The sequence below is a fragment of the Vigna umbellata genome, chromosome 1, assembly GCF_029865625.1.
Source record: "Vigna umbellata cultivar VRB3 chromosome 1, Vumbellata_1.0, whole genome shotgun sequence".
In the NCBI taxonomy this organism is placed as follows: Eukaryota; Viridiplantae; Streptophyta; class Magnoliopsida; order Fabales; family Fabaceae; genus Vigna; species Vigna umbellata.
Window position 1 is genome coordinate 98,972,870 of NC_142165.1, and position 15,544 is coordinate 98,988,413.

Consider the following 15,544-nt stretch of genomic DNA (forward strand, 5'->3'; position numbering starts at 1 on the left):
AATAATTATTTAAATTTTAAAAAACAACTATTTAAAATATAAAATCGAAAAAAGTTATGCACTAAAAAAAATCAAGAGAGGAATAGCTTTAATTAGTAATATAAGTATATATGGATTTTGTTATTTTTTAACCTATTATATATGAATTTGTAACGAACAATTGTTCTTGAATTCAACTGTAAATAACTTATTATTATTATTATTTTTACAGGCCTAGTGCTAAATTATTAGGATATTAAAGCTGTTAAAAATGTCATAAAAAGTTGTAAATCATGATTGATATTATTAGACGGAAACTTTCATCACAAGAGAAGAAAGATGGTAGTTAACTCCATCGTCAACTCAGTTCCACGATCTTGTTCAAGAAAATCCACTTGAGCAGCGACCAAACAATGTCTTATGGTTCCCACAAATTCTTTTTCTTCTCAACAGATCTCAAACCCTGAAACCATGTCACCGAGTATCGAAAATGAAGCTTTGTCGCCACTTGGCAGCGATCTGAAGTACGATGGCTACGGCATCTTCCTTGTCGTTTCATCCGTCTTGTTCGCTCTGTATCTTGCGCTGCACGCCAAGAAGAACCTCAAAAGCCTTTGTCGTCGAGGCTCCTATGTTGTCGTTTCCTATTACGCCCTCCTTTGGCTCGTCACGCTTTTAAACCTCGCATGGTCTTCTCTTCAGGTACACCACATCGCATCTTTCCTTTTTTGTACATATTGTTTTGTCTTCTGCTTCGATGATGCTGATTTGAGAAGTCTCTGTGATTTACACTATGAATTAGTAAAAAAATCATGATACGCTTGATTTTAAGACCAGTATTGTTAGAATAAAAACAATAATCACACTCTGTCTGATGATTAAAATGGTTATTCCGATGTCCATTTTCCTTTGGGTCTCACTTTTGAATACACGGCTTTATGACCCCCTTTCCAGTTCGTGGTGCATTTTTTTATTGAATTTGTTGTGGAATGCGTATGGAACACATCCCTCGATTTTCTGGTTTGGCTATTTTATTTCTACTCCTCCTTTAAAATTCAACAAACGGCCGTTCTCTGCAATACGAATATATGAGGGGATTTCCACATATTAATTAGTCTTTGGTGAGTGAATACTGGGAAGAGGGCCTGTGAAGTCCAACAGCATGTTAGGAAAAAAAACTAGCAATAAATGATAGCACATAGAAAAAGCACGAGACAACCAGTTTTATTTAAAGTGTTTAATTAACGAGAGTGTTTGCGAAGCTGTGATCTCAAGAGTGTGCACGAGAGTACCAACGTGCCGGTCATATAGGTGTTCATGGCTGGGGTCCAACCTCAAGGTTAGCGTTTACTTCAGAACAAAAGGAAAAATTGAAGAAGTGGAAAGTTTTATTTAAAATGTTTAATTTACTATGCTATTTACCCGTAATTCCCAATACCTATGGCTTTGAATATGTTATGGCTTCGAAATTGTGAATGAGTATAGCATACCAATTACCAACTGGGTATTCTCCCACATACCATATATTATACATAATAGTATTGTATCATGAGGTAACTATGAATGTGACTTTCATTGCTTTTGTTACTATGTGGCTTCTGCACTGATGCTGAAGACTTGGTTCCTGCCATAGAACTTTACGAACTTTAAAAATCTGCATTTAAGTTTTTCAGCTACGGGCTCTGTTTGCTTTTGAGTCCAGTGGGTAAAAGTAATCTGTATGGGTGCAAAATCTACGGCACAGCATTTCCATTTCTGTGTGTGCTCCTTTGTAAACTTTGACTGTGACTTTAATTTAGTCTCATTCAGTTGGCTGTAGGATTTCTACCTTCCCTTCTTTTAGCCTTTCAACTCTTTCGTTTTTGCTTAAGCAGGCATGGCAGTGCTCTCATGGAAAAGAGGTTGCATGGAATCTACTGTCATTATTTACAGCGTCTAGCATGCTGTGTCTAGAGATAAGCTTGATAGCTTTCTTACTGAATGATAACCATACGAATGGCATGGAAGCTCTTGCACATTCTTTCATTGCATCAGGAATTATTGTCTTTGTGGATACCCTTCTTAAGGTGAGTTGGATTTTCATTCACATTAGTTGTATACATGCATGCACTATTACTTAATATGTTTTGTAAAATATAAATGGATTTTTGCGACTGAACGGTGTCTCGACTTGGTTATTCTTTCTTGGTTTCATATAACGTTCCCCTTTATGAATAGCATTTGATTTTCTTCCTACCCGTTACCGGTTTGTGTCTTGTTGTCAATGTAATTTTGTCTTAAGCGACATCGCAATTGCAAATATAACAGCTCAATAAAGTAGTCAATTGCCGAACCATCATTCACTGATACCAGCTACATTGATCGCTACCAATAGTGCAACCTTCTTTGAAGAACTAACGGGTACCACAAACACAGCTCTTAAGAAAGTTTTACAGCATGAAATATAAACAAATATTGCCTTTGAAATGATAAGTGAACTAATTTTGGCTGTGATTTTACGTTTCTAGTACTTTTTCTTATGCTCATGGGGGACTATTTTCTGTAACAACTATTAATTAGTCTCCTTCTGCAGTGAATGTCCGTGATTCAAATTTCCAAATTCATGTTGAGTTATCCACTTCCCTTTTGAGAGTTTACTCAAAAATGTTTCTGAGGCTTTTCTTTTTGTCATACTGTTGAACTCAATTCCATCATTCTATGGAAAAAGTCATTTGTATTTTATGTAATGTCTTTAACACTAACAAAGTGGGAAAGGTGGTTGTTGTTTACTAAAAGAAGTTCATAAGCTCCCAATTTTTTAGTATTCGTCCCTGCCAGTATTAGGCATCTATCAAATTTCTCTGATAGGAAGCTTGTGTATGGATTAATGTGGTTGCATCACCGATTTTTTAGTCCCACATCCTAATTAATAGTGGTCTATCACTTCCATGTTAACTTTTGCCTTATGATCTGACAGATGTAGCTTATTCTCTCTTAATTGAATGCTCGCATGTATTATGGTATATTTTTTAAACTAATATATTTCTCTTTAATCACATGATATGTCAATGGGGTGCTTTTAACTGCGGGGAGTTCAATCTTTAATTTCAATTGGAAGCTTCCTTTTAGATCACTTGAAAACATTAGCTACGATTGTGACGCAAGATTGAGAGGGGGGATAGCATGCTATGCAACTCCTGTGGAAAAAGTTTTAGCACAATTCAAGACTGTTGCTAAAAGATGTCCTAGTGAGGGTTCAAATATGATATTTTAATAAATGAGGAAATATATTCTCGGATTGTAACCATAAGTAACTAATTATATATCTGCATAAATGTATTCAATGTAATTACATATCTTCAATACATTAAAGTACAACTGAAATTTTACTCGTTTCGCCCCTTAGATGTATGATGTATCAAATAGGAAATAGCAAATTGTTCCAGTTATATTAGGCACACCATTTTATTGTTTTAGAAATTTACTTGTCATTTGATTTAGGTTCTATTCAATTGTGATTCTATGCTGTATCTGGTTTCTTTGAGGATGTATAATCCTTGATCTGTAACTTTGCCATTCTATTCTATATGAATTTCTATTTGCATTTTGTTTCCTAAACCAAAAATAAATATGGTGGCTTTAACCTAATGATTTTCTATTCATGTCTGTTTCTCGTTGCAAATGATACGAGGCACAGTGCCACAAGTGTTCATTGTTCTGTAGATGTTAATTACTCAAACTGCTTTTAACTGTCATCGCCTTTTATGCATTGTTTCGTGGTTTGTCTTCTGCTGATTAAGCATTTCCTTATCAGGCAATATATGTTTTTGGATTTGGGGTCCCATTGTTCAACCGCTATGTTGAAAGAGCTCATACAATCAAGTGGAGTTTATGGATAGTACACAAGTTATTGCTTGCTGCAGCTTATGGTTTCATTTTATTTGCACATTTCTCCAAATGGAGAGAGAAGCTTCCACGTGAGTATAACTTTTGACAGTGTGTTGATAGCTGCTTTGTGCACGTAGAATGGCATTCCCACTTTCCAAATGAGGAAACATAGAAGTGATATTAGTGTATCATTGAATAGAACGTCTGTTTAAATATACATTAGAGACAACTTTTTGCCAAACATACTAATTCTGTTACCAGTTATATTCCAAAAGATTTATTTTCGTTCATCTTTGCAGCAAGACCAGCTTTTTACAACTATGTTGCTGTAATGTTTGTCCTTAGTGTGATTAGCCTGTTATCTTGTGGACTAGCAGGAATTGGCATTGGACTCGGCAATTGGTAACGCTATATATTTTCTTTTCAATTAAAACTTAGAAGTGGTACTTAATTATAATCTCGATAGCCTAAACACTGAATAACAGATAATGCTTCCCATCTGCAGGTTGTATGATCTCACTGTGCTTTGTTATCACTCTTTGTATCTTCCATTTCTTTACATCACTTTCCTTGCAGATTTCTTCCAGGTAAACATTCTGTGTTATTTACTGTTTCTTTTTTGGTTTCTATAATATATGCATGAACATTCCTATTATTTGCTGCAGGAGGAGGATTTCCTTCTGGACACTGCATATTATTCCGAGATGAAAGATGCTGGATTCTTTGATGCCGACTGGGAATAATTCTTCAACAAATTATAAAAGGAACCGACAGGCATATTTTGTTTGTGCATTATTGTAAATATTAAACTCTGCTCCGTCAACATCTCGATGATATGTTGTATTGTATGATCCTGCTGCCCGTGAAATGCTTTTATAGGAACAGTGCTTTCATAATGCATCATATTTCTATTAACCAACATCCTAAGTAACGAGCTCGTTCATGAAAACCAAAATAAGCTCCAAAATCCACATAGCATTTAAATATCTTTCTGAAGAATAGGTAGTGCCTCAAGTTGTCATCAGCAATTTCATTTTGCAATTCTTAAAGACGTATTGAAAGTTCATAATTTTTGTAAAATCTGGTCGATGTCTCCATATCAAAGGCCCACATGATATACAAATAAACATAAATTGGCCTCTGCATTTTATATTTTGTCATTGCGTGGCTTTAGGTTTCGGAGAATGTTGGTTTGGATTCAAGGGTAGTAAAGAACTGTCGGGGAGTTATTTATTGACTGATTATTTTCTCCCAATGAATAAATATTTCATAAAGAATGCAAACTTGCTTTAGGTTGTTATTTTTTGTAGTCTTTATCATCTTCAATACATTCAAGAACTACTTTTTAGCAAGACTCTCTAGTCAAAACCTTTACATTTTTGAAATATCTTAAAATAGTGTGTATCAATAACAATATACTCCAGGGAAGGGATCATATTTCATATAGCGAAGGCTGCTAATTTAAAAAGCAATCCTAGCAAAAAAGAAATATATAAATTGGTTAAAAGAAGTGCCATGTAGGAATTGGATTAATAGCTTTTTGGGCTCATTCAAAGCTAGTTTCACAGCGTTTTGGTGTTCAAAGTTAATTTAATTCTGTACCTTGTTGTGAGTCGTAGACCTCTTTGCTCTTCCACTAAACCTAACCCACGTGTCGATCGACCTGGTCCCGGCCCATACCCTAGTTCGGGTCGTGGTCTTATCCATTGGATGATGGCTCAGTGAGCCATGCTACACTTCCTCGAGACCTGAGACTTTCTCTACATAGCATTGGACGCTAGCGAAAAAAGTTAGCAAATATTTCATTTCTCGTTTAATCACTAATCACGTTCGCAAACGACATCTGTGCTGCGTAACTACTTTTTCTCACACACTATTTATTTTATTGGTTGTCTCTTTATTTTGAAAGGAAGAAAATTCTTGGACCGTTGGTGCAGCTGAGATATTCAATAAAGAGGAGAAGCAAGGGATAGTTCGGAGACCAGACTCCTGTCATCACTTCTGGCAACCCTCAAGTACAACTAGCGAAATAACATTGAATTACATGGGACCATGGTGCATCGAACATTACCATGTGATGTTTTACAATTCTAGCCTAGCCCAAAGAACCGTTAGCACTAGACGTGCAACAAAAAAAAATCTTTTATTTCCATAGTTGAAATATTTATATTGTGAGGCTGAACTGAAAAAAGTTCTGCAGTGCAAATTTATTCTTTAAAAATTTCATTACTTTTTTGTCAAATTGCTTCAAACTTTTCATCAATTTTGACCACTACTGTTTAATTCTTCCCGGTTATTCTACTTTAGCTGGACCTTGGCAAAAGACCAGGAAGTAAAGAAAATGTAAAAAGGAAAACTTTATTTCACCTCGTTCCTGCTCATTGGATGCCATTGTAGGATATAAATGACGAAATTAATGGCAGAAGATAAACAGTGACACACTCCCATAGGTGCCTTGTTCAGTGACTGCTTAGGCCTCCTCACTCACTCACCCCTGTTAGGCTTTTACGAGTCCCTATGAAACTATTTCCCTTCCTTGATATAGGGTAAAGAAAAGAGGAGCGTGATTAGAAACACAACTATTATTTACATTATTTTTAACTACATTAAGTAGTAGTGGTGGTGAGACTGAAATTGCAAAAGTACAAAAAGCATTCACAAGCCGACACGAAAAGAGGCCAACCATTATCCCACCGTTTACACATTACACAACTTTACCATCTCCTCTCTTCCCCTGTGTTATATTTTGTCCTCATATTCTCATCTCATCTCACACACTCTGTCACGCACCCACCATTCTCCTTCCTCTCTCTCTCTCTCTCTCTCTCTCTCTCTCTCTCTCTCTCTCTCTCTCTCTCTCTCTATTACGTATAATCATCCCCTTCTCACCACACCATTGCTCTACCTCATCGTCCCCTAACATGGCTGCTCTAGCTCTTGCACTGCTTCTTTTGGCTTTCACTGGCACTTCAAGTATGCTTCACACTCCTTTTTCTTCCACTCTTCCTTCTCAACCTCAAGCTTCAAAGTTTCACTTTTTTTTTTTCCAGTTTAAACACCCTTTCCATATTTTAACCACTGGATCTATGTCTCTCCTTTCTATTTTCTCACAAAAATCTTCAAAGACCAAACTTTATCCTAGCTAGGGACTTGCTCAGTCATGCAAGAGTGTTCCATTTCCACATTTCTTAACACTTTTGATCTACTAAAATCTTACCTTGCTAGCGTAGATTTTTTGTTTTGACACTCCAAAATGACTCCTGTCATTTATACTTTTATTCCTCCAAACACTCATCACCAAGCATAAAAGCATTTTCTCTCCTAAATCTAAACCTTTTCTTCTTCTTTCACACTCGTTGTCTATGCTCACTGATGTGTTCAAACTGTTACAGGTGCAACTTGGTGCGTTTGTAAGGATGGAGGCGACGCGATCCTGCAGAAAACATTGGACTATGCTTGTGGAGCTGGTGCTGACTGTAACCCTCTCCATCAAAACGGGCCTTGCTTCCAGCCCAACACTGTAAGGGCGCACTGCAACTACGCCGTGAATAGCTACTTCCAAAAGAAGGGTCAGGCTCAAGGGTCCTGTGAGTTTGCAGGAACAGCCACTGTTACTGCTACTGACCCCAGTAAATCCTCAATCTCTATTTTCTTTTTCTTTTCTTAGCATATTTTCCTTTCAAAAGAAACCACAGTAGCTGACCCTTTTACCTGTTTCTCCTTTTCTCCTTCTTGGTGAACAGGCACTGGCGGTTGTGCCTACCCTTCAAGTGTCAGGTATGTATTTCTTCCACTATTATGTTCTTCTTCATTCTCAAGCTCCCTATTTGTTGTTCCTTTGATTTAATACGCTTTTTTTAACCTTTTCTGCTTTAAGTTTTATCGTGGTTGTCTGATTTTGAAGGATGACGATGTTAACGTTTGATATTGAACTTTCACTTTTTGTTTATCATAATAAAAGGGTTAGCGCACTTGCTTAGATTAGTATGGTATTTTATCTATAAAAAAGAGTCATTTGGGTTGCAATAGGCATATTCGCTGCGTGGTAGTGTACTAGTGTTTTTTAAGGTTTCACACAATGCACTCTTGCCATGGGAAGAGAGATTGATGAGGATATTTCGGTCCTAAACACCGTTTCAAAGACACCAATTAGGATGAATTTTTAAAATAAAGTGACATTTATTCTTAAATTAAGATCAGATTTATGTTGAAGGAAGGAATTTCATATTCGCTTTGAATGTTTTTACTGTTTTTTTATACTAAAGTAAAAGTACTACACACCCGTGCTCACTTTTTTATCGTAAAAAAGAGGAGAAAAGTTGAAATTCAAATTTTGTCTTTTAATCAAGACAAAAGAAAATGTGAAAGTAGATAGAAAAATAAATAAATAAAAGAAACATTACTCAGATTTTATTCAAGCAAACCCTACTTTTTTGAGTATATTTTTTTGTTAAAAATGAAAACTAAGGAGTGTAGTTGAAGGCAAAAAAAAAGATGGGAACTAAGGAAATAAATTATTGGGTACAAGCAGAATAGGGTTTGTAATCTTCAATTCTGATTATATATTCCTAATTGAACGTTTGTTTTAATTTCTCCGTTCTATTAATGTCGCTTTGACATGTAGTTCTATCCAACGTGGACGAACTGCTTTTTATTCATTTGGTTTTGACATTATCGTAATTTGATAATCTGGTCTTCATCTCATTACCCATTTGTCGATTATTATAGCCGTTGAAGCGAGACATTTAACTTTTGAAGTTAAATGAAAGATGCTTCAATAATTGGGATCCGATGCTCCAGTAAAGTTTAAATCTTTTTGAAATAAAAAATCTTGGACATTATGATTATGAAATGACAAGTTTGTCCCAATTGGACGATCTTATCCTTAGCTTTTTCGCTTTAGCACTTTGGAAATAAAAGAAGCAAGGAGACAGAAATGCCCTTGTTTATGTGTATAGTAAAAAGTTAGTGGAAGACAGTGTTCGGGTGGTTAACAGTGAGCACTGAGCAGAGTGAGAGTGTTTTTGTTTCCATATTTCATGATCAAGTTTGAATTTTTGATGATGAATGATGACGGTGAAACAAACGCCACATGGACAACATTGTTTCGAGATCTGGGCCATCAAACTTTTAGAAAAGTCGACATGTTTGTTTTCTGTGTATGACCGTTCTTCCCACCCATCGCTTTCGATAGTTTAACCCTCGTCTCTTTCTTTTTTAACCTGGAAATTTGTGAAAAGCGAGCTTTTTTATTGCTCTAAACAATACCACTGACAATTTTATACCACAGTCAATTTGGATAACAGTCTTGGTACTTCCATTATTGTCTGTCATCTGAAGGGGGAAAGGACGATTGTTTTTAAGAAGCAAATCTCACGGAAGATTTTATTCTTGAATGTTACCATTAAAAAACCATTATTTCGTTCATGCCGGAGTCATTATCAACTTAAAGAAAGTAGTTGGGAATTGAGAATGAGCATGGAAGTTGAACTTAATGGCCATAAAAAACCGGTTTATTGAGATGAAGAAAGGGTATGAATTTTTAGTGTCTAGATTTGGAGTGCAAACTAATTGGTTGCTGGGATACATGTTCTGTTACCTATTTGTATGTGTAGGTGTATGTGTATGTGGCTGATTTCGTTTAGTTTTATTAACCCTTATAAATTGTAAAACTTGATTACTTATCATGTGAAGACAAGATTAACCAAGATCATGAATATGTAATGGTCCTAGATCTTACTATTGTGTTTTTTTGTTTCTGTTGTTTTGAGACAGCATGTGGGGTGAGCATTGATTCCTTTGTTTGTCTTATCAGTGCTGCAGGCACTGGTACAACTCCTGTCACAACTACACCAACCATGGGCACCACTCCCACCACTGGAACCCCATCAACCGGTACCGGCACCGGCACCGGCACTGGAACCACCACTGGTACTACTCCATACAGCACAACACCCGGAGTATTAGGAGGCATTGGCAGTGGCATGGGACCTTCAGGATCCGGCATGAATGATGAGAGTCACGGTGGCCTTAGACTAGTGCACTCTAGCTTCTTCTTCATCTCTCTTTTCTCTTCCTTCATGATCTTCTGCTGGGGCTGAGAATGTATGAGCAAAATGCTCAATGTCACTGTATTATTGTGAATGTTATTTTTCTAGGTGTTGAACTTGGGGACGTTGCATTTTGGGCTCTTGAAATATCTTTCTCCACCTTCCACTAGCTATTGGCTTTTTGATTTATTAATTATTGAATTTGGCAACACTTCACCTCTATTTGTTCTTTCTTAGCCTCCTCCTACTCTGTACCAAGAAGTACACAACGTAATCTGTGAAAGGGGTTTTCTGGTTTTTTAAAGAAGTGGAATGATATATAAGCCATGTCAATTAACCAAACAAAGCATGCTCTGTCCATTTCAATTTCAAACTTAGTTTTTGATTGACTATGGTCTTGTTGTAGTCAAACAGTGTGGTCCTTGTAATTGAAATGTTGAGCTGTATACTGCTGAAAGAGAAAGCACGACGACATATGGCAGCATTAGGGTAGTATTGTGCATGAAAAATCTATCACATGGAAAACCATTTTTGAATTGGTGTTATTTTTAAAACACAACGTATGGGCTGTTACCTGATTCACTTGATTGCTTAAATAATGCGGTGTTTGTCTTCCCAATGTATTATTTATTTGTCCATTTTGTGCAAGGGTGTGTTTTTGATGGTTGTTGTGTTGTGCGTTCTGATTGTTTTTCTTGTATTCCCCACATGTCTGTTTATGGGCACATGGGTTGCTAAATTCACTTCTACCTTTCTTTTTCTTCATTCAATTTTTAATCACTTTGCCCAATCTTCCCTAGTCAGGGCACCATCCATATTGCTCACTGAATTTTCTCTGTCATTAACACATTCACAATGTAATATATTTAATATTCAATATTAATACACTAATTATGTTATTTTTACTTCTTTTATTCATTATTTTAACTTTCATATTTTATTTAAATAATTATATTTTACCTATACTTTATAATTTTGTTTTCTAAACACTGATTTCGATTTTGTGACAATGAATCACTATAAACTAAATGTTTAATTTTCATGAATAGAAACTTTATCTAAAAATTGTTAAAAAGATGTTTTATAATTTTAAAATTGATAATTATACGTAATATAAAAAATAATCTTCTCTCCTTTATTTTTCTAATATAAAATTCTTCAAAGTCCTTAAAATATTATCTTGTATTTATTCTGTAGATATTAAATTCCTATTTATGATGTATTAGAAAATAAATATTTTACAATAGTTTAAAATTATGATATTACAGTTAATATTTAAGGGTTAAATTGTATTACACGATTTTGGTTTTAGTTCCTACTCCAAACTTTGATGGTTTTTAGTCCTCATAATTTTGAAACTCTTACTATAAGTCCTTAAAATTGGACGGCGTTAACTTTTAGTAGATGTGGCTAACGGCCAGCCTCCCTGACTACTTTTAATTGATGTGACAGTAAAGGTGTGGTGGTCGGTCGGCCTGGTGGGTGGTCGGTTACAATGTCTGGTGGTCGGTCGTCCTGGTGGGTATTGGGCAAAGACTGAACGGTGTTGGGCGCAGACCGAACGGTTATGGTGACGGGTGGAGTGCAATACATGAAAGACCGAACGATGTTGGGAAAAGGCCGAACGGTTATGGGCAAAGACCACCATGCCGACCACCAGACCGAATGGCCGACCACCCACCAGGCCGACCGACCACCAGACCTTTACTGCCACGTCAATTAAAAGTAGTCAAGTGGCATGACACGTGGGCTGGCGGTTAGCCACGTCAAACAAAAGTTAACGCCATCCAATTTTAAGGACTAACAGTAAGAGTTTCAAAACTATGAGGACTAAAAACCATCAAAGTTTCGAGTAGGGACTAAAACCAAAACCGTGTGATACTTAAAGGACGAAAAACATATTTAACCCAATATTTAATATAAGTTATAGGCAGCGAAGTAAATTACATAGCTAAAAGTAGCATATATAACTATCTTATTTATATTAGATAAAAACTAAATGATTTAATTAAATTAAATAGTACGAAATTTGACAATCTTAATCGATTTTTTTACCTTAATTATATTAATTAATACTTTTTATTTTTCACTCAAAATAAATATAAATATAAAATATATGAAAAATTAAGCTAAGAAATATTTTTACATATAATAAAGTCAAATGCAAACTTTTAAAGAGTGATGCTCCCTGCACCTCACCTATTTCACCACGCACCTCCAAATTTACATATCTGCCCTTCATTTATTAAAGTCAAAACATAATTAATAATGACTTAATGATGTTCTAATTGTCAACCATCCTCTTAACCATCAACTTCTGTTCTGATTGTATAAACCCTAGTATGCATGCACCACCTTTATCTCTTGCAGTTTTTTCACTTGCATGAGACTAGCATTTTCAGTGTTTGATTTTTTTTCTGGGTTGAGAGGTGAGAGGTTATAAAGTGCAGTGGTTGTGCTACGTGTTGGTGGTGCTGTGGATATTGGACGAGAAGAAGGTGGTCATAGAAAGCTCTTAAAGAGGTTGGTTTAATATTTAAACACCTTAACCGCACTTCGAACTGTGGTTCATTGGTGGTGCACTTCAATCAGCGGTTTCATTGTGCATTTTAAAAACCTTAACCACACTTCGAAGTGTGGTTCAATGGTTGCGCACTTCGAACTGCGGTTTTACTGTGCATCTTAAAAACCTTAACCACACTTTTCAATGGTTGCGGACTTCGAACTGCGGTTCACTGTATTTTTACACTTTGAACTGGTTTGTGGGTGCTCATTTTCGTTTATTGTCCATAGTTTTTTTAACCTCCCTATGTATTTGAGATGCTTTATGATTAATGGATGTTCTCTGCAGAGATTATTCAATCTCCCCATTTTGTACTAAATCTTGATGTTTTGTGCATAGTTCTCCTTTTTGTTGTCCCTTGCTACCAATGTTATTATGATAGCATGAATGGTTGTGGTGGGGAAATCTTTTACTTATAGAATTTAGATTTGCATTCATAATAAACTTTATCTAAGCCTCTCTAAACTGAGAGTGATATTTGAGGAGTATATGTTGATAGGATTTCAAAGTTAAGAAGGCAGGAGGGGAGCAAGGGTGATAATGACATGTTTTACCATGATTTCAGTGTCGAATTGAGAGCAAATATCAACTCTTTCTTAGCTTTTTGCCTTGTAAATCCTAGTTTTCGATTAGTTTCTTAAGTGGTTGAATCTTAAACTTTAATGATTCAATTTCATCACTAATCCCCATTGTTTAGTATGTTTTGGTCATTTACATCCAAGCTTGTATGCCAAACTGAAGAACTGAAGAACCATATAAGCAAGAATGAAGGTAAAAGAGGAAGTTTTGAGAGCAAAGATAAATGCTGAAGCTGGGGTGCGGCTGGCGTGCAGTTGAGTCCCATTCGTCCAGACTTGCTGTAGCTGAGGTGCAGCTGGGGTGCAGCTGAGCGCTGGCTCTCTGGAATGCTGCCGCTGGGGTGCAACTGAGCGCCAGATCTCTGGAATGCTGCCGCTAGGGTGCAACTTGCTTGCAATTGAGCGGTGGCGACGCTGATGTGGCAAATTGGGTCTATTTAGGGCTGAAACGCAAGGGGATCTAGATGTTTTGCTGCCCAAACATGATTTCTCTCATTTAGAGCTCTTGGAAGCGAGTTAGGAGCTGTGGGAACAGTCCTTCTTCACCCTTGGGTCTTCTTCCTTCTTCTATTTCCACCATTGTTGTAAGCTTGAGCTTTCCATTCATGGAGGGCTAGTTTCATTGTTGTTGGGGGATTGATGTAGCCACGAAACTCTTATGTAAACTACTGTGTTTTGAATGAATATATGTCTCTTTCATTGATTGTTAGTGTTTAATTCCTTTTCTTAATGCTTGTTGTGAAGTTGCTACCCATGACATGATTTTAGAGTTTGCTTGATATTGGAAAATGTTGAGTAAATCTGGACTTGGATTAAACACCTAAAGGAAATAGTATCTAGGGATAGAACTAGGACCTTTGGTTGTCTTAGATCTCAATTCTTAATGCGGAAATAATTGTTAGGTCTTCCATGGGATTGGAGCCTAATAAGGAAGTCTAGGCTCTCTTTACCAAGGGATTGAGTTTGAGTAATTTAGTAGATTGACATTGACATATTAATGAAGAGGAAGTGATTTTCTATACATAAGAGTGAAGTAGGTGAAATCATACCCCCAACAATACCATTCCATATCATTTCTAATCTTTTCATTTCCAAGTGTTTGAGTATCTAAGATCACTTTTATCATTTATGTTTCATGTTTACTTTAATTGCACTAAAACCCAAATTATGAAGCATTCTTTAGTCTAAGTTAGTTGGAAATTATACGATTGTTTGGTGACACGAGTCTCTTGGGAAACGATATCTGGTCTTACCAGTTTTATTACTTAAAACGATTTGGTATACTTGTCAATGTCCCAACACAAGGAAGAGTGCGAAAGAGTCCAGAAAGGGTGTAAGGTTTCAAAGTTGAGATGCGACAGAGGAAGGTTTCTCTTTGTAGTGATCTTTGTAGTGGGTGGGTCAGCTTTTTATAAAATCAAAATATTCTCACTAACATGACTACAATTAGAATTAGAAAAGAATTGAGAATTGCATATTGAAGTTGGTGAGGTGCAGTAGAAAAGAACTCACTTTTAAAACATTTTAAACATAATTACTTTAGAAGTCGTTGATTCCTAACTAAATAATCATACAAAACTCTTTTACACTCATTCAAACAAGCGTTAAACAAAATCCTTTTTGTTTTAACACTAAGGAACTCAAATGCTTGAGCTCCGAAGGATGTAAATATTTTCTATTTGTATTGAATTTTTATGCATAAAAAACTTTGTTTTAGTCGATTAACTGGCATATATTTTTACTAGTTTTGTGATTAATGGGCCCCCAGCCCAAATGTGTAAGATGTTTTTGTTTTTCAATTACTTCTTACAGCCCTGTAATTTTTACCTGCATCTCCAATGAGTGTCCAAAAGTTCAAATAAATAATCTATCAAATTGGTTAATATATAATATTTTTAAATTAAACAATCTAAACATAAATTAGGAATTTCATAATTGTTAAAATCTGAAATAAATATTCAAATCACACAATCTAAAATACATCTCTAGATCTTAAAATATATTTTTTACAGTATATAATCTAAAATTACATTCAAGATTACATATTCAAAAATAATTTTTCTATTCGATATTAATTAATCCAAAAGAACAGTGGTAAACTAGTCTCATGGATTGGTCGTTGAAGTCGTTTGAGAATTAAAAAAAAAATATAAATCGCAAGGGAAATTAGAAAAGTGCAAAAAAGTGGAGATTGGCTGTTCAAATTCTTCTGACCGGGAATATGAACGAGGGAAAGAGATAACGGGCAAACAACATCATCAGTTCAAGTTAAAGCGGCTAATGGTTTGTTAGAAAAAAATACTACTATTGGTATCTGAAACGGTTAAATAATAAATAAAAGTTGTTTATGAAGTCAGAACATTAAATTTAAGATATAGGCTTCTTAATTTCTTTTATTAACTTAATAAATGAAAAGGTTTAAAAATAATAGAATAATTTGAAATTTGCTGAAAGAAAAGATGGTACATGAAAGCGCGCTATAAAACCTTAGAATTAGGACAGTATAA

At 35.6% G+C, this 15,544-nt stretch overlaps 2 protein-coding genes across 2 annotated transcripts; both read left to right on the forward strand.

Annotated features, from left to right (window-relative positions):
• The first annotated feature begins 281 nt into the window (after nucleotides 1-281).
• LOC124847322 (protein CANDIDATE G PROTEIN-COUPLED RECEPTOR 2-like) lies at nucleotides 282-4,761 on the forward strand. Its single transcript, XM_047324783.2, has 6 exons — nucleotides 282-681; nucleotides 1,854-2,045; nucleotides 3,773-3,935; nucleotides 4,146-4,248; nucleotides 4,352-4,433; nucleotides 4,512-4,761. The coding sequence occupies exons 1-6, from the start codon at nucleotides 400-402 to the stop codon at nucleotides 4,587-4,589; spliced, it is 900 nt and encodes a 299-aa protein (XP_047180739.2). The 5' UTR covers nucleotides 282-399; the 3' UTR covers nucleotides 4,590-4,761.
• Nucleotides 4,762-6,550: 1,789 nt separating this feature from the next.
• LOC124847321 (PLASMODESMATA CALLOSE-BINDING PROTEIN 2-like) lies at nucleotides 6,551-10,107 on the forward strand. The gene is made up of 4 exons (XM_047324782.2): nucleotides 6,551-6,819; nucleotides 7,239-7,475; nucleotides 7,590-7,623; nucleotides 9,662-10,107. Exons 1-4 carry the CDS (start codon nucleotides 6,768-6,770, stop codon nucleotides 9,945-9,947), a joined length of 609 nt encoding a protein of 202 aa, XP_047180738.1. The 5' UTR covers nucleotides 6,551-6,767; the 3' UTR covers nucleotides 9,948-10,107.
• Nucleotides 10,108-15,544: the final 5,437 nt, after the last annotated feature.

Coding starts and splice junctions, on each gene's coding strand:
- LOC124847322 (XM_047324783.2), top strand. CDS start 400: ATGGTTCCCACAAATTCTTTTTCTTCTCAACAGATCTCAAACCCTGAA. Junction 682..1,853: donor TCGCATGGTCTTCTCTTCAG/GTACACCACATC, acceptor TTGCTTAAGCAG/GCATGGCAGTGCTCTCATGG. Junction 3,936..4,145: donor ATGGAGAGAGAAGCTTCCAC/GTGAGTATAACT, acceptor TCATCTTTGCAG/CAAGACCAGCTTTTTACAAC.
- LOC124847321 (XM_047324782.2), top strand. CDS start 6,768: ATGGCTGCTCTAGCTCTTGCACTGCTTCTTTTGGCTTTCACTGGCACT. Junction 6,820..7,238: donor GGCTTTCACTGGCACTTCAA/GTATGCTTCACA, acceptor AAACTGTTACAG/GTGCAACTTGGTGCGTTTGT. Junction 7,476..7,589: donor TGTTACTGCTACTGACCCCA/GTAAATCCTCAA, acceptor CTTGGTGAACAG/GCACTGGCGGTTGTGCCTAC.